Source organism: Zootoca vivipara, chromosome 5 (assembly GCF_963506605.1).
Source record: "Zootoca vivipara chromosome 5, rZooViv1.1, whole genome shotgun sequence".
NCBI lineage: Eukaryota > Metazoa > Chordata > Lepidosauria > Squamata > Lacertidae > Zootoca > Zootoca vivipara.
The window spans coordinates 13,733,057-13,759,659 of record NC_083280.1 but is presented as its reverse complement, the minus strand read 5'-3'; the positions used below and the strand labels follow the sequence as shown (position 1 = coordinate 13,759,659).

The window sequence follows — 26,603 nt, the reverse complement described above, 5'->3', positions numbered from 1 at the left end:
ATAGGCAAGCAAAGTGCCCTTCTGAAATTGAGCTTGAAACATGAAAGTGGAGCATTATCTATCTTTTTATCCCAACCAATCTATCAGTGATTTAAAACAAGAACCAAAACACAACCATCCTTCAAAATCCATACTTCTATGAATTTTGCAATGTACTTCTCCAGCCAAGTAATATGTGCAAAAATGCATGTGCTGGAGTAAACTGTCCACAAATATGCATATATTAGTGAAAATAACTTACAGGTGCATTATTTTAGGGATAATTGCTCTGCAAAAAAGGTGTCTATTAGGCAACACTGCAAACTTTGCATTATAGCGCTGAGCAATTCATATGAGGACTTTAATTTTCTTTCTGTAAACGTGGAAATGAGAGCAGAACTTTAGATTAGAAAAATAAGCAATTTAGAGAAATAAAAACCTATCTATCCCACTGCTCTTATATTCTGGAGCGCACGACAGCTTCACATAATACATCGTTAAAACAGCCATTTACAATAAATCATTAAACAAAAAATGGAAGATCACTGCATCATCATAAAATATAGCACAGCAACCACATGCTTAAATAAGGGACCACACTTCTGGCATAGAGGAATGAAGAACCAAATGTCTGGATAAACAGAGATGCGTGCAACAGTTATACTGCCCTGTGTCATGTCATCACCTTCCTGGTTTCTGTCCAGGACAGGACCGTGAGCAGGGGGGTATCACCTGATGATTGTAAAAGCCAAGTCAACTGGTAGCATGCAAGATTATCACGCAGGTTCTTCGGACCTCAAATAGTTCAGGGCTTAATATGCAAATAGCAAGACCTTGAATTGGGTTTGGTAGCACACTGGCAAAGCCTTCAAAACTAGAATATGATCTCTCCTCGTGGTTCACATGACCAGTTGGGAGCATGGCACATTGTACCAGCTGCAGTGTCCAGGCTGTCTTCAAGGGTAGCCCTTTTATAGTACAGTGGAACCTCGGTTTATGAACACCTCGGTTTACGAATTTTCGGTTTACGAACACCGCAGACCCATATGGATCGGATTAATTCACTTTCCATTACTTTCAATGGGAAAGTTCGCTTCAGTTTATGAACACTTCAGTTTATGAACAGACTTCCGGAACCAATTGTGTTCATAAACCGAGGTACCACTGTAATCTATCTGGGGTGTTACCAGTGATGAGTTAATAAGCATATCACTCCACTAATTAATTAATGAACTGAAATTAAGTAATTGCTTACTTAATGTAAGTAGGAAATGCTCAGTTTTCAGTACTGAATGAAATTTGCTACTGGTCAGGATCCTTGTGCCTCTAATGTAATCTGTACGATGTACGTACTATGCTGTGTAAACTGGGCCACATTTCTCAGAAGATATTTCTGAGCTGGACCTCTTCTGCCTCCAACAATACATGTCCCATCAGTAGAATTCAGGTGCTAAGACCTCTCTCCCGTAATTATGTCCAATTCTTTACCAATCTTCTTCACCTCAGTTGAAGGGGCATCACTGGGGCTGCAAGAGAAATGGCCTGCTTTTTGTGTGTTGAGGGGGGCAGATTTTCTACACTTCAGAATATGCATCCTAATAGTAGCCCCCTAAAAACATCAGACCACAGAAGCCCCAAATATCCTGATGCACAACCCCCTGGTTTTGACATTTAGAGCGCAAGGTTTCTTCAGCTCCTCAGATAGTTGGTTGTTGCTGCTACTGTTTTTATTTTTATACTGCTTAAAATTTTAAAGGAAAAAAAAATCTCAAAGCGGTTCACAACCTACATTAAAACATCAAATAAAACAAGCCAGAATAAAACATGACAGAAGAAAGTCGAACAAAAAGTAGACATTAAACTTTTAGATTTATCATTATACAGTGGTACCTCTACTTACGAATGTTTCTACTTACAAATGGAGCTCCGTCCGCCATCTTGAATGCGGTTTAGATAGGATTTTTTCTACTTACGAATTTTTAGATAGGGTTGCTTCTACTTATGAATTTTTTCTCCCAATGCATTCCTATGGGATTCGACTTACAATTTTTTTCGACTTGCAAATGTGCGTTCGGAACGCATTAAATTCGTAAGTAGAGGTACCACTGTACTGCCATGGTTAATCTAGTGGCCATACGAAAGGAAAACCACACAATCCATCGAAATGCTAAACCTCATTTGAAAAGGATCGCAGGTGCTCCCAAACCGAGAGAGAAGTGAGCCATAAGGTTTTGTAACCCAGTGGTGGCCGTCATATTTTGGGTGTGTGCTCAAAATTCCTCTTCAATGACACTCGGTGACAATGTAATGTTTTACATGTGCTGCTAGGGAACGATGCCATAATTCGTATCTCCAAACCTTTATTAGGCATTACAGATACAGACGTTGTACAAGATGTCATAATTCACATACGTTGCTTGGGAAACACTTTTCTAAAAATAAATAAATAAATAACAGCTTGGGGTAAAAAGGAAGCAAACTAGGACTTTCATGTGCATGACAATGTTCTTGGGATAACATACTTCTCAATATTTTTCTTCCAGACATTCGAGATAGTGGGGGGCCCAAACCTGTGATGGTGTATATTCACGGAGGGTCCTACATGGAAGGCACTGGAAATTTATATGATGGCAGTGTGCTGGCAAGCTATGGCAATGTGATAGTCATCACCGTCAACTACCGTCTTGGGGTACTTGGTAAGAAAGATTCAGATTTTAAATAGTTCTTGGCTTGTGCGATACTCTTTCTGTCGATTTGAAGACGATTTGCAGATTCTTCTGCCTTAAAAAAAAGGAGAGGCTTCTTCTTTTTAAAAGAGGAAAGGATTGCATTCAGTGGATTTCAAATTTGTTATTGTGCAGCCAAACCTGCAATTATACTCCTCTTTGATGACAGAAGCAGAGTGCAGATGTTCAGAATGATACACTGCTTTGTCGTTTGCACTCATCCTGTATTACAGTAATTAGTCGTGCATAGGGATCTACAGCAAATGGCAAGCACTGACTGTGATGCAATTGTTTCTGTTTGAGATGAGACAAACGTCTGGATATTGTGCTGACAGGTTTATTGAGTTCCTTCGGGCTTTTGGATAGTAAGATTGTTTGGGAAATGTTATTCATTGCCAATTTTCTCATATTTTGCATTTAGCCTGGCGCCTTTTAAGTGGAAAGTGTATTAGCCCAGTTGAAAAAAATTCCAGATAAAATAAGCTTGTGGGGAAAAGGTATTTTGAAGCTCTGTGCTTGGAGGGGGGGGAAGTATTGTGCTAGTGTTGTTTTATATCATAAAGGTAAATGCATTTCAATGGAAAGCCATGTTTTAGTTAGCTGATGTTTGCAAAAGGTGAGAAGAGTTAAGATCTTTTTTTCTTTAGTCCGGAGCTTTCAGAGTGTTTTTAGTTGTTGTAGATGTTGACAAAGAGAGAGGTTGTTTTCTTCTGAATATTTCTTGCAGAAGCACATCATAATGCATGTTTAATTCTAGCATCTGACGATGTTATCACCTTTTTTATGGAAGCATGAGAGGTGCGTCTACTCATAAAGCCTCAGAAGAGTTTGGGCAAGAGGTGGTGTGTTTCAGAAACTGTGGTTTGCCTCACAGGTTTATAAACTGTGGTTCGCCTGTGAATTACCTTAGCCTTAAGAGAAGACTCCTTTTGCTCTGTCATAAGTTAATTTCTTCAGAATCCGTCTTTCTGGCTGCTCCACTTAATCCCCTGTTATTAACTCCCGGAGAGTGGGGAGCATCAATCTGCTGCTTTTACCTGGCGATTGAAAAAAATGATTCACTGTCAAGAAAATGAATTTCACTTGCTTTGGTGTTCCTCTGGCTTTGAATGCAATCTAACTCCAGTCCTTGAAACATGGTATAATTTCTGTTGCTTCACCTGACAGTCCTCTCCTTTCCACTTGCACAGGGAACAGTGCAATCTAATAGCTGTGTGTGACACAATGTTCAATGTCCAGACCCTGCTATGATTTGTATCAGATTACTTTCGCCTAGCCTACCTGGTGTCTTCATTGTTTTCTCAGAGCAATTAAATATTGACTTGGAATCTCTAGGGCTGTGTTGTGCAATAATTTGCAATTCACTTTTGTTGTCTGTATGCAAGATCCTCTTTCTGCTTAGCATATGTTTCCAGTTCCTGATTTGTGTGAGTATATTGTGCTGCGATTCTATTTAAAGAGCACCCACCTGATACGATCTTAATCTATTAGGTGGAGTGGGCAATCAAATACCTGTAATTTCTTACATAATGCCTATCTAACCTGTCTGTCTATCTGTCTATCCATACACCACAGACTTGAGTTGTGGGAAGAAGCCTCTGAATGTGTGTGTGTGTGTGTGTGTGTGTGTGTGTGTGCGCGCGCGCGCGCGTGCACGTGTGTGCATTGCTGCATGCCACCCCAATCTGTGTGTGGTGTGATATTCCAGGGGTTCCTGGCACTTACCCAGGATTTGTGTTTCCTTTGGAGGGTGAGGCACAGCGGGGACTGTGGTGTCTTTATGATATATGGTTTATTTATACATATATATACAACCAGAGCCTACAATGGAGGGTTCACAGCATTAACGCTCTAAGAGGGTCTTGTTTCTCCCATAGCCGTAACCTTGGATTCAAACAGAAACCAAACATCTCTCTCTCTGCCTTTTTGCTGCAAGCTTCTAGCTCACATCACTTAACTCTCAGCTCTTGCCATTGCCTTTTTCTAAGTACCAGCCAGCTGAGGGATGGGGAGCACTCATTTCCATCTCACACAGATCCACTGCCTTTGTTCCCCTTAATGGCCCATTACCCAGGTGATCACCTCATCAGGAAGCTGGGCTGGCTTATATTTTAACACTTGCTCTGTCCAGGGAATAGAAGGGTCTCAGCATACAGAGAGTGAGTGAGTGAGTGAGTGAATGAATGAATAAACATTATTACAGTCGCAGACAAGCATAAGAGAAACATATGAGTAAAATAGCAATTAGGATTTAAACAGGTAATTGTTAAAACAAATAAGAACAAGGGAACAAGCATAGGATAAAACATGTGAATTGAGTACGAGATTAAACACAGATAATTGATGAACTGATAATTAAAACAGATAAGGACTAAAAGATACACAGTTAAAACAACTATAAGAGGTGAAGCTTAGGGGAATAACAACCTTACAATATGGGCCTTCAGTTTAGGACTGGTTTGTAGCACAGACCATCCTTTGGCAAATATCCATTAAGGCAGCGCAAAATCTAGCAACTGAATATGTAACATCTGGGTTTTCATCCTGGAGTAATAGGGGGATGTTGATTGGTTCTGTACGTCTTGGGAATTTGTGCAGGATACGCATGATAAACCTGGCTCGTATGTCTACATAGTACTGGCAATGGAAAAAGACATGTTCTGTTGTTTTCTGCTGCCCAGAACCACATGGGCATTTCCCCTCCTTGCATGGTGTCTTCCTCTAACAGCCTTCCTGAATGGCTGAGGGGAGGGTCTGACAACGGGCTAGAGTGAAAGCCCTTCAGCATACAGTCTATTCACCTCCCCCAATGAATGTGTGTGTATATACTGCCCGGAGAATCCTCTTGTGCTGCTCAACTCACTAAGGAACACCTGAGAGTGGTGAAAAGGTTGCTGCACTGCAGAAAGCAGTTGAATTTACTTGGTGCTCCCTTCCCCTTTTTTCTTACTGCTTGGCTGATCCACCAAGAGGGCATGCTGTGGGCCATGTAAGATTAGACAGTGGGCCTAAGGAGAGCAGATTGCACACTTCTGAACAAGAAATAGAAGGGAAAAGCATTTTTTCAGACTATGTATGGTGACAGAAGAATGTGCATAATGCACATATATACATACAGTCATACCTCTGTTTAAGTACGCCTCGGTTTGAGTATTTTCAGTTTACGTACTCCGCGGACCTGTCTGGAATGGATTAATCCACTTTCCATTACTTTCAATGGGAAAGTTCGCTTCAAGTTAAGTATGCTTCAGGTTAAGTACAGACTTCCGGAACCAATTACACTCATACCTCGGGTTAAGTACGCTTCAGGTTGAGTACTCCACGGACCCGTCTGGAACAGATTAATCCACTTTCCATTACTTTCAATGGGAAAGTTCACTTCAGGTTAAATACGCTTCAGTTTAAGTACTCCACGGACCGTCTGGAATGGATTAATCCACTTTCCATTACTTTCAATGGGAAAGTTCGCTTCAGGTTAAGTACGCTTCAGGTTAAGTACAGACTTCCAGAACCAATTGTGTTTGTAAACTGAGGTACCACTATGTATACCTGTACAACCTGAGAATGTACAAAAATGACGGCAAAACATGCACATTATCCAAAATCAGTTGGGGATTATGCACAGTGTCCAGAGAATATACAAAATTCAGTCCATACACACAGATTTCCCAAGCCTGTGCATATTGAATATGAAATGTGCACAATTTTCTTTTCACAGAAGGATTATCTGCACATTAGCCATGAAAATGGGTGAATGTGCACAATGGTTAGTTATGCACAGTAACCCCTAAACGTACAGTCCCTTTAACATATGTATTTTGTAAACTGCCTATATGTATTGATGGTGAAGCAGTATATAAATCACACACACACACACACACACACACACACACACACACACACACGGTAAATAATCCACAAGATGCTGACAAGGTCAGTGAGCCAACAAACACATGTTTTCTCCGGCTCAGCGGATCAAGTATCCATTTGTTGCTGCCAAAAACTGGAAAGGGGGAATTTGTAGTGATGAATTCAAGAGTTCTCCCTAACACCATTATGATTAAAACCCATATCTCTGTGCTAAATTTCAGGCCTAGGCCATAATGGACTCGGCGCCAACACTGCTCCCCTCTCCATTTTCTGAACCTAACTTACACTTGAGATGTGGAGACCACATGCAAGGCAGGCTGGTTGGTGACAGGGGCATAGGAAGAGGGGGGTGATGGGAGTGTGCCACCCCCAGCAGCGTGATCCCGGTAGGGTGCGATCGCGGCTGTCCCCAGAATGTGCACCATGCCCATGCAGTCGGCACGCTCTGCCCCGGGACGCACGCCAGCCCTGCGCCTGCCTGCTCTCCACCCCCGGTGCTGGAGCATGAAGCTCCGCCATTGGTTGGTGATGGCAGAGACCCCTACTCTCCAACATTTCTTCAATGAAAATAAGGACATCCCATTCCATAATGATAACTTTACTATTTATACCCCACACATCTTATTGGGTTGCCCCAGCTCTCTGGGCAGCTTCCAACATATATGAAAACATAATAAAACATTTTTTAAAATAAAAAAAACCTTCCCTATACAGGATTGCTTTGAGATGGCTCAGGAGTTGGATAGCTCCAGGCCCTCCAACATTTCTCCAATGCAAAGAGGGATGTCCTAAGGAAAAGCGGGACATTCCAGGATCAAATCAGAAGCTGGGATGGCTTCTCTAAATCAGGGAAGTCCCTGGAAAATAGGGATAGTTGGAGGGTCTGGAGACCTGGTAGGCCTCATTCTTAACACCTAGTTGCTTATAAGCATGCTCAGAAATGTGTGGCCCATTGCAATGCATCGATCCAGTGAGTCAGTGCAAATTTGTTTGTTTATAAGCATTCCTAAATAACCTGTGATTTAAATATCCCCAAATGTGCAGGAAAAATAGCATAGAAACATAAAATAGGATCATTAAAAAGTGAAATGTTGTTATAAAAAGAAGTAAAAATGGACAGATGAAAATATTTATATGAGAATATTACCTATGTGTTAATAGGGATAGGTGCCCTGATTAATCAGAAGGTGTGTGTTTATCTATATCTAAATATATAGATATATCTATGATCAGTTTTCCATTTAACAAGTTGAAATTGTCTGTGATGTGAGAAGAAAGATATTTACTGGCCTATAATATTTCTGATTTCTTGTTCTGTGGCTCAGGGTTAAACTTGCCGGGTAAGCCTCATCATGACAATCTTGAAAAGAAATCACAGCTCATTTTTTAAACCACTTCTACAGTCTGGTGATTTAAGAAATAACAGCCATCACTTATCATTTCTGCCCTGCCTCATTATGAGCTCAATAGATACCGCTAGGAGAACTTGCAATCCTCCCCCCCCCCCCGCTATATCAGATTTTAGCAATCCAATGTTAAATAATCACCGAAGATTCAACAGGTCTCAATAAAAAGAAAAGCTCAACTTAAAATATTTTCTGCAATTACTACCTCAACTGCCACTGCTTCTTGCATTTCTACTGCCTCAGCTAAGTTTCCTGGGCCAGGGGAATGGTGGCTTCAGTGATAAGGAAGGCAGCCTTGGGACTGGGGTAAGTATAGCCCTGATTCACTTACATGACCAATCAATCAGAGCAGTTCACAATTTAACTATCAAGATCTCATGACATCCCTAAACACCGCCATAGCTTTGTAAACTCTGTGATACGAAACACAGCAGTGATGAATCCTGAAGCCCCTTTAGGTGCGTGGAGCAGATCTTTTCCCAGCAAGGAGCACTTTCTGCCTCTCCCCTTCAAACCCACCATAATGAGGGAGCTTAGAAAAACAGGTAGCAGGCTGCTCATCTAGAGAAGCAGGAGGGTAGAAAGACAGAGATCTGTGCTGTGCACGAATCCCACCCTCTAATTTCTGCTGTGTGTGGTCTTCACGTGATAATAAATCCCGCTGGAATCAATGGATCCTATTCCCATGTTCCAATGAGTAATATAATCTGTTTGTTGTTGTTGTTGTTTTTTTAAAAATATGATCTTACTATATAATATTTTCCTAAGATGTCGTCATGCTGTAGTTTTCAGTGCCTGCAGGGGGTGCTCTCCTCTTGAGCAAATCCGTTCTGACAGCAAAGGGCAATCAAGACTGCTGTGGTCAGAGACTGGCAGCCGCCTTATTCCCTGCACCTGTGTGCTGCTGAACTTTCTCTCCTCCACTACCTCTCTTCCTCTCTTCCATGGCAGTGGAGTGGAGTGGAGTGGGGTGGGGAAGAACTCAGCACTTGGCTCAAGCAGCTCGCCAAAATGTTCCATCCTTTAAACCTCATCGCTTCAACCTCCAACAGAGCCCCTCCAACAGAGCCTCTAGAGTGGGAAGGAGAGAAATATCTATGGCGTGGGACAGAGGAAGAGGCTCTTGTTGTGTAGAGACACAAAGTGAGAGAAGGCTGTGGGGGTGCTCTTAGGTAGACAGATAAAGTTATGTGGGGTGTTGGGGGGAAAAGAAATGCTCTTGAGTAGAAAGAGAAAGGGAAATAAGACTATGTGGGCTGTGTGGCCACAAAGAGATGCTCGGGTTCACGTGGGGACAAAGCAGTGCCAAAATAGGGCTCAATGTAGCAGCAGGATAGGATTCGAAAAGTTTGAAAGGATCAGCATGGGGCAGACTTTGCAAGCCTTCCTGCACTCCCTGTTTCAACTTTGAAATTTTGACAGGTGAGCAGAAACACCGGCCTCTGGGAGCCAGAAAATCCCACCCCTGGTCTAAGAGGTTTGGGGGTGTGAGGATTGGGGCATTTTGGCAAGGCTTGGGTGTTAAGCTGGTTGGCGAGCAGTGAGAACAGCAGTGTAACCCCATGTCATATACACCCTGTATAGCAGTCTTCTTCTTCCTCTTTGGTGATCACTCATAGCCAAGTAAGATTGTCTTCCATAAACATGGTTTTAACAATGAGTCTGTAAGTGACTGTGGAGGCCCATTCTGGATCCACACGCCCTTCCACAGTGGGGACATAGGTTTCCAGGTGGGAGTTTCAAGCAGAACGAATTCCTTGCAGGTAGAACGAAGTCATTCTGTGCCGTATCTGCAGTTCCCTTACAGCTGGATCAAAAGATGTCATGCAAGAGGATGCTGTGCCGCTGAAGCCTCCTCCTCCTCCTCCTCCTCCTCCTCCTCCTCCTCCTCCTCCTCCTCCTCCTCCTCCTCCTCCTCCTCCTTCTCCATATCACAGTTGCATGGTGGCAGGAGAAGACAGTGCTAGAGCCCTGCAAACGACTGCACTCGTGCCATTTGTGGGACTGGAAGCTAGTTAAAGGCACCGGCTATTCCTCTGCGTCGTTCATTTGTTGTGTGTGCCTTTTAGCTGCTGTCAGTTGCAGCCAGCATGGCAGAGCTGGGGTGTCTGTTGCTGCTTAGCTGGCTTCCCATTGTGATAAATGAGGGTGGAGGGGCAAGGCAACAATGAAGCATAGCTCAGCAATGGCAGCATTAGATTGGCTCCATCACTTCACTGACCTCCAACCTTCCCCTCTTGGTCACCAGAAGAAGCGGGAAGCCAGAAAGCAACATTGCTCTGCCCACCCCACTGTGCCCTGCTGGCTGCTTTGGGAGGCTGTGCTCAAACAGTGGCTCATAAATGCCCACTGTTTATACATATACTGTCATGCCGTTGAAAAACAGTCACCTTCACTTTTTGGCCTGCTTTCCATCCATCTCTCAGCTTATTCCTGACTCCTGACTCATTTCCCACTGGATACTGCGAGAGGGGACACTCTGATAGGCAAATAATAATGCACCTCTTTCGCCTCTGCGACCACTACGTTCTATTGAAATGCAAACCCTGTGTGAGCTGTCTGTTTTGGTGATGGATCATACACAGGGAAGTCTGATATCCTTGACCTCCTGGGTTTCTGAAGAAAAGCTCTGCATTACAAGCTGAAGATGATTTTATGGCTTATTTCTGTTTAAAACAGAAATGACTTGCAAAAGGGCAGCTGGATTTGGCCTGCAGTGTCTGAAGAACACCTTCACCCATAGGTGCATTATTGTTTTTTCATTACAGTGGTACCTCAGTTTGCGAACGCAATCCATTCTGCGATGGCATTCGCTCGCCAAGGTATTCACTCGCCAAAGGTACGTTTCTGCGCGTGCGCAAAGCGCCGATAGAGCACTTCTGCGCATGTGCAAGCTGTAAACACTTCCAGGTCCGCGGCGTTCGTAAACAGAGGTTTTCGTAAACGGAGGTAGGCGTAAACCGAGGTTCCACTGTATAAGAAAACAAGGAAAAGCCCTACTGTATTAGAATATGGCATCCTCTAGTCCTGCGTTCTACCTCAACTGTAGGGCTGTCATACATCCATTATTTCCTGGACATCATTCTCTAAAATAAAATGACATCCCAGGGCGAGTAACATCAATTTGCAATTCAGTATTCAAAAGCTTAAAACCAATTGCAGTTACAGGAATAGGGTGGATCCAGAAATATATGGTGTCAATGGCTGGAGTAAAAAAGACGAATCTTCAGAAACAATGTCTTCTTTATTAGCTACCGGTCCATGGCTCTTTGTGTAGTGTCTGTATACCATTCAGTCACTAGGTGGCAGTAGATTAAGCCGTAACTGGGTGGAGTTTCCTGTTGCCATTCTGTTCTTGTTGGAAAGAGGCAATAAAGTTCTTGCCCTAGCTTCCTGCCTGGTATGCCCTTTAATCCTTCCATGGTGCACACCAAAGAGAGGCCAAATTTTGAAGACTCTTTCCGGAGCTAAGGATGCATTTGTCTTCCCATGCTGCTCTCTCTCTCTCTCTTTGGCATTTGTGCACTGAATAGAAAAGAGAACTAATCAATTGCCCTGAAAGGAAACCTACAAGCAGCCACTCAGATTACAGTCAGGGAAGCTTTTGTAAACTGGGAACTTTTCTTGCTTTTTCTCCTCTCCTCTCCTCTCCTCTCCTCTTCTCTCCTCTCCTCTTGATGTGTGGAACATACCATTTGCTAAAGCCTTGTTTCGTGGGCTGCTGGTGGCTTTCATAGACTTGCTTACATGGTTCAAGAAGGGATCTTGTTATGAGCTCAAGGCCCAACCAACTAGCCGTGCCCTGCAGTGTGAAAGGGCAAGGATGGGTTGTAATTGAAGCACACGTGGAATGCAAAGGCAGAATTCGCATTGGCTTCCTACCCAAGTGCAATTTGACTGTGCTATAACATATGCCCAGGGCCGGCTCTAGGTAGACCCCCGGTGGCGCGGGCGGGGGCGCCGGAGCGATCTCCGCCCCTCAGCACCAGGGCGCGCGACCTGCTCAAGACTGCCCTGCATATGCCAATAGATGGCAGCCACCCTCCTCCTTTCCCGACTTGCCTGCTAGCTAGCTGTGCCTGAGCTGTTTGCCTACTTGGATGGGGAGCTCATTTGAAATGCTGAGCACAGAGGTGATCCTTCTTTCTTTAATGTAAGGCATAACCTCAGGATAACCCAGATCATACGAAGCTTCGACCACCGCTCACCTAGATTTACAATGCCCCAATTTCATAGGTCAGTTAATAGGATTAGCATTCAGCTCTGAGACCTGCTTTAATTCATGGCATTAAAGTGGGCCTTTATGATATGGCACTAGCTAAAGGGAGCCATGTATGTAGGGAAGTGGAGCGAGAAGAGAAGATTGCCACGCTTGAATCTGTACCATCAAAATGACAAAATGGGCTTACAGTAAACAATAGCTTATTGACGGCAGATGCTTAAGGGGCCAACTGCAGAGAACCGCAGGCTGGTATGAAATGGACACCCTGACTATATTGTGTGCAAGGAAAACGAAATGTTTCTTTCCCCCTAGCATTCTCTTTCTGTGCCTGCTCGCCTTCCTCCGCCAATCCACCTTTTGGGCAAATGGCACTGATGTTCATCATTGAAACAAGCTGATGAGCAGGCCACTGCTTTTAACCTTCAGGCATGTTGAAATAACAACAACAACAACAACAACAACAACAACAACAACAACAACAACAAAATTGATACCTCGCCCACCTGGCTGTGTTTTCTCAGCCACTCTGGGTGGCTCCCAATAGAATATTTTAAAAAATGATAAAACATCAAACATTAAAAACGTCCCTAAACAGGGCTGTCTTCAGATCTTTCATAAAAGTCAGGTAGTTGTTTATTTCCTTGACATCTGATGGGAGGGCATTCCACAGGGTGGGCGCCACTACCGAGAACAAGAGTTATGGGTAAAGCATGAAATCATTTAAAATAGGAACTGTTCGCCCTGAATGTTTGAGATGATTCCTGCCTGATCACAGGAATCATCTGTTGCAGAGGATTTCGGGGTGGGTGGCTGCAATTTCTGGGATTCATGCTCCATTCACAGAGGCCATTGACAAGGCCCATTGTATAAACATGCATACCTTATAACAGACCCCCCCCCCAACTTCCTTGTAATTGTCCCTTTCAATGGGAAAATCCATAGCGATGGCAGACTGTCTTTCAGGGATCATGTCAACTATCTCTGTCCTTCTCATTGAGAAATCCCCAATGAGATTCCAGGGGACACCAGCGTTCTCTGACCAAGTGGTTGTGAGAATAAACTTCTGACTTGTTTGCTCCATCTCGGTTTCAGGGGGCAATTGGCCTCCATCTGCCCATACTGTGTCCTGATTCATTAGTGAAGTTTTGATTTTCACTAGAATGTGAGGTCCATTAAATAGACAAAATGGTGGCTCAGGAGGTGGAACCAACACAGCCCATGAGGCTCCCAGCGAGACAATCTGCATATACAGGTCTACGCCTGATACAGATCGTGGGGTGATAGTCAATGAAGTGGCTCCACTGGTGCAAAGATTTTAGGCTGCACAATGGAACTTGTCATTTCTCTCATCTCCCAGTGCCCCCCCCCCTAAATCTGTTCTGTGGGTCCCACAAACTTCCAGAGCACATTTGGGGAAGGCATGGGGGCACATAGTGAGAGGAGAGGGAGTGGAAGTTCCATTGTACAAGCAGACATCCTTGTGCTTGCAGAACTATTTTGTTGGATACCTCTCATGGAGTCTAAGGGGAAACAGTGAAACAGCCCAAAGAACTGCACAGAGACCTGGTCGATGGCAACTAATTGATGCTTCTATTTTGCAAGGTAAAAGTACATCGAGATTGAGAGAGAAGTATTTAGGAGAAGGCCATCTGGAGGGAGAAAGGGGGGAACATGATGGTCATATTCCAAACCATGATTTTAGCCTGATATCTCAAAATGGGCAATATCCAGTAGTCTTGATTCAAGGTAGTAACCTTTTCTTAATCTTAGCTCTCTGTTTGCAGCTCATAACAATGCCTCTTACTGGCTTCAAAGACGTCATATATCAGACAATAGATTCATAAGTTCCAGGACCTCAAACTCTCCTGACAGTGCTAAGGGCAAAACAGAGCCCTGAATTATTTCTCTCATTTTGATGGGTGGTCCCTGGGTAACTGTCTGCTGTAGAAGCCAAGGATGGAAAAATTGTACAGCATAATGGAGCAATTTGCATTAAACTCCAGCTGAGAATAAACAAACCTGCAATTTTTGGGCATGCCTTATTCTAAACTTGCACCCCTCAAACTCCTGTCAAGGAAATAATATACTTTTTCCCCCCCGCTTAGAAGTGACCTTAAATGTATAATTACATGACAGGCTGTTAGAATAGCAAGGAATTTATTTGAGTCTGTGGGGTACATTACGTGCACACATTTTTAAGAGTCCCTCCAGTACATGTTATGAAAATTGCTTAAAGGCTTATTTACATAATAAGCACTAACACCTCTTTTGAAGCATGTGGAAGATCACTAGCATAGTATTTCTACCACTGGCAGGCTAAAAGCTACTTAGAGAAAACAATACACAGCTCTTTGATGCTTTCTTCTTCTTCTAAAAGCTAGACATAAAATGAACAGCAGCAAAAGATGACTTAAGGTTAATCACACATTTCAATCTACCCTGTTATCCTTTATCATCTTTTGTATGCCAAATGTGACTTGAAATGAGTAAAAACGATGCCCTGAATTCTTCTGAGCTTATAATTCAATGACAGAGCAGCCGTCCCCATCTATATTTTGAGGATCATATTTCCAGGCCTAGGTTTACATCCATGAGGGCTAGAAGCTTGTATGTTCCTCTAAACAAAACAACCACCTGAGATTCCCAGAAAGTGAACAACACCTGGTGCAAATTCCTCACTTTCAAGGCGTGGTTGCAGAAAAGCAGGATCAATATCTTTGCCTCTAACGTTGCTCAGAAAGACAAATGATGGTTGCTGTGTCAATGGATTTTGTACTAAAGTTGTTGTTTTTGTTACTGGCTTATATGCCAGGGCTCCTAAGAGAGCATATAAAAATACGGTGAGCAAGCAGGCCTTTGCTGAGTGATTTACATCCCGTGCAAAAGCCCCACTGATAGAAGAAATAGCTTTCCCTGCTGTGATATTTCTATCACCAATAGGAAATTTGACTTCCCAAACGCATTCGAAATTCAACAAACAGAAATGGTTACAGCCCCCTCCCCTTCTAACACCTTTCAACAGCGCTTACTGTGAGGGATTTCATATTACCAGGGCTGTGCGGAATACACTGCAGCTGATGAACAGAAATGTTTTTACCAAGGGCCTCACAGCTTCATGTAAGGAGCAGATGGAAATTTTAGCAGCAAGCAAAGAACTAAGATAAAAATGGGGGTGAGGGAATGAGCCCCACTTGAAGCCAAACTGCACTCACCTTGTTTGGGGAAGATTTGCCTCCATCGTGGGCTGAGAGAGACCCAGTTTCACAACCCCACTCCTTAGCCGCAAAGGTAGAGATGGAGTATTAATGCAATTTTATTTGTATTCTGATGAGAAGCTACCTAATTTGCACTTCTAGAACCAATAGACGACACAATCATCCTTTGAAATTTGCGTTTCTCTAAATTTTGTAATGCTGTTCTCTAACCAACTCCTGTGTACAATAATGCATATATTAGAGGAAAGTGAACACAAAAGTGCATTTATTAGTGAAAATAGCTTACAAAAATGCATTTAATTAGCAACACTTGGTAGCAAACATGTATACATTTTATACATTTGTATACAAATGTGTACATTGCTCAAAACTGCATACCAAAAGGGGTGTATTTTGATAAAATTGAACTAATAGGCTGGTGTATTTCATTAATATTAAAATATATATCGGAAGTGTTGTGGAAAGGTAGAGGACCGAATTTTGGCCTGGAAAAACGAGAAGCTGATAGGAACTGAAATTGTTGGACCTTATTTAAAAGTCATCAGTGGGTTCTGTTTCCTAAATCAGGACAACACCAAGGAAGATCAAGGATGAGGAAATGTCACCTGAATGATCCTGGCAACAAAGATACGTCACACTATTGCTCTTCCTTTTTATTATAAGAATCTTTTGTAAGCTGTTTTGAGAGACTCAGTGGGACTACGAAGCGGCATAGAAATACTGTAAACAACACAACACAACACCTCATTTGGCTATGTTTCATGCAAATTTGCAGGCATCCATGACTTAAATGGAGCAGGATTTAACCCAGAGACATTGTGTGTGATCGAAAACCATTGTTCCCTTCCATGTGGATCTATGAGACTTTGCATTTGTTAAACAGCAGCAGCAGCCACCACCAATATGTTGGGGAAACATTTATTTATCTCCGTTTCAAGTACTTGTAATTTGTAAGTCCCCCCAGATACCCGAGTTTTCTTCCTGGGCTTATACAAAATTATGTTGCCACCTTCTAGCATTGCACAGATAAAGAAGGAGCCATGCCTTGCATCCACTACATCTTTAGACTTTGCAAGTCTCTGCCCACTTTTAGACACCGACTGTGTGGTTCTGTAGTCATACACACCCTACAACAGTTACATTCTCCTCTGATTTAAACTCCAAGGGTGTGATAGGCCTTTTACTTAAAGATATCCATGGAAGGGGGAATATTAAATTGTCCTGTATATGTTCCTACAACATGTTATCAATATACCTTAGCAGCTGCAGTGTGTGAAATAGCAGGCTTTGCACTAAATGCCTTTGTGTCCATGTGGAAGAACTAATCTACATGAACACCAGATTAAAATGCTTTGCTATTTCTGTATTCTGGGCCTGTCCTGCTGCCTCTACGTCTTCCAGTGGGTCATGCACAGCTACCATTGCGAGCTAATGAGGTTGCACCTAGCAATCCATGGCTTGTGAGCCACCAACACTGAGTTTCCTGTGTGGGCAAATGGTTCTCAGATCTCTGGGTCCAACCATATAGGGTGGGTATTGAGTCCCCTTGAGAGAAAGGCTATACACCCCTCGTCTGGGTTGGGAGACTGCTTGAGCAAAATATTGCTATCCTTGCTTTGACTCAGTCTCTCCAATGGATCTGCTTCCTTTTTTCTTTTCCAAACCTAGTCATCCTCCGATACTGATAATTAGCAGGTGGCAAAGTGGGCAGGCATTTTCTCCTGAATGCCACTGGCTCATGGGTTCAGCTTTCCAAACAAAGATGCAGATGATGTGTCTGTAGTTTTGCAGGGAAAAGAGAAGCTGTATTTGTCAGATCACACAGCTCCTAAAAAGCACCAGATCTCCTCTTGAGGTCATGGATTTGCAACCTTAGCACATACGAATTCTTCTATAAATAGGAATCTATACATAGGACTAGACTAGAACACGCAGTCTCTATTTGTGGCTTTGGTACGACTGCACGGAAAACACTAAGGCAGAACTAAACGTAGCTGCGCATTTGAGCGTGAAGTATTTATTAAGGTGGAGGGACTTGATCAGGCATACTTTATAGATCCATTAGTGCATGCCTCATGTGTGTTGGGAAAAATAAGGGCAAAGGCCATGCACTTTCGACTGCCCACATACTGTATTAATGATGCTGTAAAAAAATACCCAAGAGCCTTTTAATGCCATTATAACAAGGACCTTGTAGTCTTTTGAATGCAATTTCAAAAAAAATAATGAAAAGAAACTCCTCCTTTTTCACATTTTGCATTGCTTTGAACCCAATGAATAACGCAGTTTGCTGCAAGCATGAGAGAGAAGCAAAGAGAGCAACGGTTTAGTTTGCTGCCTTTGTTTTAGCTGAATTTCGAAAAGGGCCTTTAAATATCTCGCAGCTACAATGCACCTGCGCCGCCAGAAGTGTTTTGCTCGAAAGTCTCTTGTCTTGCCCCATTCTACTTTTGATAGCTGTGGCAGGCCTGCATTAATGACAAGCTCAGTGTCTGGAAAAATGCCTGATGCGAGTAAAGATCAAGCAGCATCCGTTTATGGCGATGCTCCTATGTAAGGATGGGAGAATCTGTCTGTTTCCAGTCTATTTCACTTCTACATGTGTTCTTCCATAAGTTTGGCCTGTCTCATTCGCACAGTAACCTTCAAAGTTAAAATTTGCATTCATTGCTATGCCTGCATCTGCCTCTGGGCCTACCTGCCATTGGCATGGGATACCTGGAAGGTTTCCCAGAGGGGAAACATGGCCCACAGATCGGAAAAGGTTACTCACCCCTAGCAAATGCAGGATGGGCGAGCAACTTTGTGCTGTGCCTTGAAATGCGCTGCCTGCTGAGATGTATGAACATTGTCAGGGCTTACTCTAAGTGCTCTGCCTCATGGTGAAAATGTACCATGCCAGCCTTCCTCTGCCTTTTGCCCCTGTTCGTTCCCCCTAGGGCAAAAGAAGCCTGACCTTTTCAAAGGGGAAGTGGGTAACATCTAAAACAGCAATGGAGGAGTCCGATCTGGTTGCATTTCTGGTGGGAAATGACTTTGAGGGGCATGCTTAAAATGGTGGTCCGATTTTCAATTATCAATGGCAGTGCTTTGTTTCAGCTGGAGCACACCAGAGTTCAGTTGTGGTACCTCTCTGGTGGGTACCATCGCAGGCCGGTCCTCCCCCCTCCTGCTCCTTGCCGTTATATACTTCTGAGAAGTCCAAAATGAACATTTCAAGTCAAAGCAGAACCTGGCCAGCGTGTGCAAATCTACACTTCCCCCCCCAGATCTATGACTCCATCTAGCTCATGGGTAGACAAACTAAGGCCCAGGGGTCAGATCTGGCCCAATAACCTTCTAAATCCAGCCCACAGGTGGTTTGGGAATAAGCATGTTTTTACATGAGTAGAATGTGTGCTTTTATTTAAAATTCATCTCTAGGTTATTTGTAGGGCATAGGAATTCGTTCATTCCCTCTTCCCCCCAAAAATATAGTCCACACACACACACACACACCCCATGGTTTGAGGGACAGCTGACCGGCCCCCTGCTGAAAAAGTTTGCTGACCCCTGATCTAGCTCTTAGCCACTCCTAGCTGCAATTGGTCACGCTACGAGGTGGGGCCAATTTGTATTTCCTTTTCTTCACCCCATGTGAAGCAGTGGCAGGCTTTAAGCTTTCCAGTTCAGCCTCTACTGTTGCATGCATGTGCATATAGCGTGAAGGCCCTTCCAAGATGCCCTAGCCATTTGCCTGAATTGAAGCGAACGAGGGAGGTGGGGGTGCATTCATTTGACCGGCATCTGTTCAGGGCTACCCGGAGTCACCTGGCAACTTACTGTAACAACTTTACAGTGAGTTTTGGCACCTGTTTTTTCTTGGGGGGAAAGCACTGCTCAAAGGGGAGTGATGAAACCTGTATTTGAGCCCCTTCAGGCTCTGGGGGAAAAGATCGTTCAGAAGTGTTGTTTCCTACTAGAAGAGATGCCAAACAAGTCTCTCCTATCGTTGCTACTCTGCCTACATTTTGTTGTTTCTTTCACATTTTCTCCCCTTGCGGGAAGAGAAAGTGGAGGGGGGAGCGCAGGCAGAATGGGTGTAAGCAGACTCAAGGGCAGGCTGCTCAGAGCTGACTGTGTTTGCCTTGATTCTGCTTTCAGCAATTAAACTAGGGTGTCTACAGCAGTTGAGAATCCCTGCATGCGGTAGCAGACAGCATGGTGGGGCCGCAGCACTCACCTGACCTCCTGATGCTTATTGGGGTGGTGGTGAGGCAGTGGGAGGTCTGCAAGGCAGGCGGGGGCATCTTAAGTATATCCGACACCCCCCCCCAAATTTCCCAGAGTTGCCAACCTTTTAACAGCGCTGCCGGGAGCTTTGCGGGGCAGGAGGTGGCGGGCAGCGGCTGAAGGGCGGCTCCTCTGGCGAGGAAGAGGCGAAGCAGAGGCTTCGGGTGTGGTGCTGCTTCAGCGAGGTGAGAAAGGGCGGCGATCTGATGCCGGGAGGCGCCATGCCCAGCCTCCGCCTCTTCCCTGGCACCTGTGCCATGGGGGCCACGGCAGGCGGAGGCTCCGGGCACAGTGCTGCTTCAGCACGGCATGGTGGAGGCGGGTGAGGGCAGCGAGTTGATGCCGGGAGGCGCCATGTTCAGCCTCTGCCGCTTTCCTGGTGCCCTCCAGAACTTGGCACCCTGGTGCCCTGTGCCACTTGCCTCTATGGGTGAGATGCCCCTGAAGGCAGGTGTATCAACTCTGCCAATTTGATGCTGCTACTGCAGCATCTGTCTTGCCCCCCCTCTCCTTCCCAGTAAGCAGCAGTGACTCAGCTGTTGGGAGGTCAAGTGAACACTAAGGACCCACCACATTTTCCACTGCTGTGGGCATGGACTGCTTGCCCCCATTGCTGCATGCAATACATATATATCCTTCAAACTGACTAGGGCAGGCATCCCCAAACTTCGGCCCTCCAGATGTTTTGGACTACAATTCCCATCTTTCCCGACCACTGGTCCTGTTAGCTAGGGATCATGGGAGTTGTAGGCCAAAACATCCGGAGGGCCGCAGTTTGGGGATGCCTGGACTAGGGAATGGGATATGCAGTTAAGCTACTTGTGGATGATAAGAATTCACAAAAATGTGCAGTGACTCTTGACCTGCACATCTTTTCTCTTTGTTTTGTATGCAAAAAGCAGTTATGTCGATGGAAGTAAAGGGACTGGTTTTCATAGCCCTGACACTCAGAGTTTTGGGTTATTTTGTTATGTATTTGTGGTTTGCTTGCAGGCACCATGGGAGTCTAGTTGAACCCCCACATCAACATTTTAGAACTATAAAGGGGTATTACAATGCACTTTAGCAGCACTCAGAAACCTCCTTCTTGAATCTGTTAAGAAGATGGTCGAAGCCCAATTAAGAAGGAGTGTATTGATTTGATGATAAGGTAATAAAAGTCCTTTAAATGTCTTAAAGCACTTTTAATACCAATAAAAGTGCATTTTAGCATACTTCTCGATTTCTGAATGCACTTTAAAGCTCTTTCAGCGCTAAAAGGGAAATGAGAACTCTACTTCTTACTGGTGAGATCCTGTGTATTAAAGAGGCCACCTCCCTCTCACATTCTGTCTTTATCTCTAAAAGCAACCAGCAGCAACTTTTGAAGTGCTAATGCACGTAGAAAATAGAGGTATTCTCAGTGGTCTCTGAGCCAAAGCACTGGAATTCCCCATTCATCTTGAGGTTCACCCCCACCTGAGTCTTTTCTGCAAGTGAACATGTGAAAAGGCCTCAACACTGAATCTGATCGCTGTTCTGCTCAGCCAGTGTTATGGTTGCAATTGGAACCATTCAGCCCCCATTGCAAGTTAGGTTTATTATTAAAATTTTACGGACTTTCAGCTGTTTGCAATGAGCAAACCAAACAAAAGCAATTGAAATAGCTCAACACAATGGATGCTTCAAGGGGGTTCCCCCAAATTCTGATTAAATTGCAACTTATATTGCCTTCTCTATGTTTTTTTGTGGCAGCCATACTTAGTGACTGCTTGTTGTAGGGTTGTTTTTAAAGGAATTTAAAAGGGAGCCATGATTAGACTCAAATGGAGAGGAGGAAGTGGCTGGAGGCAGGTCTGTGGATATCTTAAAGGCCCCTACCTCTACTGTTTCAGGGATTACTGTTTTTAACTGGTTCCCATGCCAGTACAGCCTGTCGAGGCAACTTCCTTAGGTTCTCCTTCTGTGATGTTGATGAATGAGAAAATTGAAAGTTCACAGGCAGATGAGGGAGGCCTTGGAATTTTTGTGGATTTGGAGTTAATTCAATGGAGCTCCCTTCCAGATTGCAGATTTGGAAGGGCTTGGCTGTTGGGTCTGTCATGGTGAGCTCCTGGAATTCAAAATTTGCCATGGCACAACTGGTTGATTTCATGAATAAGTGGGTTTTAAAAAGCAAGGTAATTTCATTTATTTCAAGCGAATGTGTATATGTAACTGGGATTCTACATTTTGGCTCCTTCAGAGGCCTGACTTTCAAGTCTCTCAAAAGAAGAAGAAGAAAAGAGTAGCAGCATTAAAAAGAGAAGAGGGGGGGAAATTAGAAAGTCTAGCTTGGGGTGATAAAAGCTTGCAATATACTGTTAAGTGTTCCCAGTAATGGTTGTGCACTTATAGATGTTGACAAACTGGATCAAATGAACCCAACTAAAATGTAGTTTCCCTCTTTTCACCCAAATTTGTTCTGCCTGTTAAGTTGCTCGTTTTGCAGGAAGGATGAATTACTAGCATTAAAGTAGAGAGAAAGCAGCAAGATAGGGAAAACAGCTAGTTTGTACGTTTGAGGGAATGGAGGTGAGTCCCTTCTTAGAAATAAGCTTTCTCAAGCATTTTGGTGTTATATTTCTTGATATATTGTAAAGTGTGCTAGCTATATCAATCTATTACAATATATCAATCTTGATATATTGTAAAGTGTGACAGCATCTTAAAAAGCAGAGACATCACCTTGCCGACAAAGGTCCATATAGTTAAAGCTATATGGTTTTCCCAGTAGCGATGTATGGAAGTGAGAGCTGGACCATAAAGAAGGCTGATCGCCGAAGAATTGATGCTTTTGAATTATGGTGCTGGAGGAGACTCTTGAGAGTCCCATGGACTGCTAGAAGATCAAACCTATCCATTCTGAAGGAAATTAGCCCTGAGTGCTCCCTGGAAGGACAGATCGTGAAGCTGAGGCTCCAATACTTTGGCCACCTCATGAGAAGAGAAGAATCCTTGGAAAAGACCCTGATGTTGGGAAAGATTGAGGGCACTAGGAGAAGGGGATGACAGAGGACAAGATGGTTGGACAGTGTTCTCGAAGCTATGAACATGAGTTTGACCAAACTGCGGGAGGCAGTGCAAGACAGGAATGCCTGGCGTGCTATGGTCCATGGGGTCACGAAGAGTCGGACACGACTAAACGACTAAACAACAACGTGCTAGCTATATGAAATGTTAACAGAGTTATAAACCACAGCTAGAATCAGATTTCGATGGGAATATTGTCTATACAACAGACAGACAGACAGACAGACAGACAGACAGACAGACAGACAGACAGACAAAACCACCTAGAACTAGTTAGGAAGAATAAATCAACAATCCACTTCAGTGTAAAATTTACCTTTTCTTTTGTGGCAGGGAATTGTACAGTAGAACCATAGCTGTCAAGTTTTCCCTTTTCTCGCGAGGAAGCCTATTCAGCATAAGGGAATTGCCCTTTAAAAAAAGGGAGAACTTGACAGCTATGAGTAGAACTTATTGACTGACATTTTTTATTTAAACATTGCAGAAATTTGGTAGCATTTTGTAAGACTTACGTGAATATTGTGCTGGCTATACTCAAAGCTAAAAGTGGGGTGAGGGAGGAGTTATTGGTTTGTTGTTGTAGTTGTTGTTGTTGTTGCTATGTATTTTGTGTTTCTTATCTTTTATTTTTATGTTGTGAACCATCCTGAAATCTACAGATGACGGGCAATATACAATATTAATAAATTATTATATTGATTAAGATAGTAGTAATAATAACAACAAAAATAAAATTGTCTTTAATAAATATTTCTCCCCATTATACAGATCCCTTGATGCTTTTGTTCTTCGTAGAGTATTGCCACTACTTGGCTGCTGTTTCCCGCAAATTACTGCTTGTTATTCCTTTCTGGATTAGTTAAATTGGTTATTTCAGCCAATTGGGGATCATGTAAAATATGGGATGAAATCACATAGGAAGGTATTTTATACCGAGTCAGACCATTGCTCCATCTAGCTCAGTATTTTTTTACACTGCCTGGCAGCAGCTCTCCACTATTTCAGTTTGGGGTCTCAACCAGCCCTATCTTGGAGATGCAAAGGACTACACCTGATACTGTACCTTCTTTGGGCACGTTTGATGACCATAAAGGTGTGGGCTTGCAGAGATATGAAATCAGTTTCTGATAGTTGGTAGTTCTTAAATAATAATAATAATAATAATAACAATAATAAAGGTCATTGGAAAAGGAAGGATTTTTTTTTAGTCCGTTGAAAATGATTTCCCAGAAAACAGAGTAATTTTGGCTCAGATATTGTTCAGCTTGGCCATTTTACCCACACTTCTGAAAATTACCCTCCCAAATCACCAAAATGGCCATACTCTTTCAAAGGCTGAGAAAATGTTCTCTCTCTCTCTCTCTCTCTCTCTCTCTCTCTCTCTCCCCATCACCACCGCCCCTCTCTCTGTGTGTTTGTGTGGAAACATTATTCCCAGCCCGATTAACTGTTTTCCTTCAGCATAATCCCATAATAAAAGATATTATGTTATTTCAGTGGCATTTGCCAAAAGATTAAGTACCATAATCATTCATTCATATGCACGACAATGCAGCGCTTTCCCAAGTAACTTTATCAAGGATCAGAGCTTCACGCACCACCCAACAAATTCACATTAATAGAGTCAAATACAGTGTTTATGCACCCAGTGCCAGCATGCAGAAATAACTGGTACCCAGAGACAACTAGTGCCAAAAGCAAGGCCAAGCAAGTGGTTGGGTCTTCTGCCTTTGTTGCGGCACAACACTCCATCAAAGACAAATAGTAAAGGACAGGGAGACAGACAAGCTAACCTAGTTGTATTCTCATTGTCTGGACCACATATTTGTCCTGGGAGGCCCTTTGCTTGCAAGTGAAGATCAACATCTGTAGGTCATGCTTAGAGACCTCAAAAAGAAGACACTGTTGGTCCCAATCCCCTGATCTGGCAGGATGCTCTAGATTTGCCCAGAAAGTAGAGAATGATATGAATAAATATGATATTTGCTAGAATGGTGCTGCCTTGAATGAGGAACCTAGGGCCCTGTAGACATTGCTGGACTACAATTCCCATCATCCATTGACTATTGGCTATGCTGGTCACAGGTTCCCCTTCCCTCCTCTTGAGTAAACAAGCCCCTGTGTGCTACTGTGCCTAAGTAAGGACAACATCAGCATGTGAGAGCAATTTTGTACCCCATCCATTAAAATACTATATTTGTGCCATGGTTCATAGGGTGGATTGTTAGCCTTATTTTTTTGGGTGGGGGGAAGTTGAGTCAAAGATTGTATGTGTGTGTCTTTTACACAAGGAAGAAGAAAAACTTTCCAAGTTGAGAAAATCATTTCTGTGAACTAAACTTTCGCATATAAACATTTTTTTTATCAAGTTGATCCTCAATGACATATGACTTTTAAAACTTGGATCCCTTTTTAAATATGCCAATATCTTATAATTACATTCTTAATATGGTTTGACCTGATAGCATACATCATGGAGCCTGGATTCATATTTCAAGGGGAATAACATTTTGCCCTTGATGGAAGTCTTTTTGAGCTAAAACATGTTGGTTCTAATCATTACTGTAGAATTATCTGTCAAAAATCCTCTGTCATCATCAGAAGTTATCTTCAAAGCTTTCCATTTATAAAGAAAAATAAATATGCATTCCCCCCCCTAATGATAGCTTTCAAAATCTGAAATTAGATTAATGTATTAATATTGCATTTAACTATCAAAATAACAAGGGAAACAAGGTTTTGTTTTTGATTACTTTTTATGCCAGCTGATATTTACGGAACACATGATTTAATTTGCTTCTTTGACGGCATTCAAGCCTGGCCCTACCTTTAAGCAGCATGCACTAACTGCCTCGGGTAGCAAAGGCTGGGGGCTGGGGTGCAGGATGCTGTGGTTAGCTCCTTGAAGGATTGAGGTGGGTGAGCAGCACTGCCTTCCCTGTACCCCCTAAGCTAGTCTGCTGAGCCCAAGTGTAGTGCTAGAATGATATCTCAAAGCAATTTGCAAAAATATACAATATTAAAAACATTTTGCAAACCATAGGCACCACAGGAGCATGGGCGCGCCCTCCATTTGGTGGATGATGAAGTTCTGTGGATACTTTTTTCACACTGATTTATTTAAAAAGTCAACAATAATGAACAGCTGCCAGGCAGCCTCCCCACCAACCTGTGCTTACAGGAAGAGGAGGAGGAGGAGGAGGAGGAGGAGGAGGAGGAGGAGGAGGAGGAGTTTGGATTTGATATCCCACTTTATCACTAGCCTAAGGAGTCTCAAAGCAGCTAACAATCTCCTTTCCCTTCCTCCACCACAACAAACACTCTGTGAGGTGAGTGAGGCTGAGAGACTTCAAAGAAGTGTGACTAGCCCAAGGTCACCCAGCAGCTGCATGTGGAGGAGTGGAGACGCGAACCCGGTTCCCCAGATTACGAGTCCACCGCTCTTAACCACTACACCACACTGGCTCTCCAGGAAAGCCCAGCAGAGGGCACAATGGGGTTTTCAGGAAACAGGAAGGCTGCAGAACAAAGGGCAATAGAGAAATGATTTGCAGAAAGGACATTAAGAAGCAGACCTTGGCCACCTTGAAAGCAGAAGAAAATGTATGCACCCCACTCATGAGAGTTTCGCTAGAATGTACTTTCCCTTTTGATAATGTTCAAATGCAATTTTTTTCTCATAAAGTGATATAAAATGGTGAAAAAACAACAACCATGCAGGAGAAATGTTTGGCTTGGCACTGTAGATGATCCCTGAGCCTTGACTGTATAACTAAGATTTTGGAATGGATGGATGGATGGGTGATATAGTAAAGAATGTGAAGAGGTAAAGACAGATTCTGAAATCAGCCTATACGTATTG

At 43.3% G+C, this 26,603-nt stretch overlaps 1 protein-coding gene across 1 annotated transcript in view; it reads left to right on the top strand.

Annotated features, from left to right (window-relative positions):
- NLGN1 (neuroligin 1) overlaps positions 1-26,603 on the top strand; it is a 600,845-nt gene that overhangs the window by 331,343 nt on the left and 242,899 nt on the right. Inside the window, exon 4 of the mRNA XM_060274357.1 lies at positions 2,523-2,675. Coding sequence (XP_060130340.1) covers positions 2,523-2,675 — 153 coding nt within the window. The remainder of the gene's footprint in view (positions 1-2,522; positions 2,676-26,603) is intronic.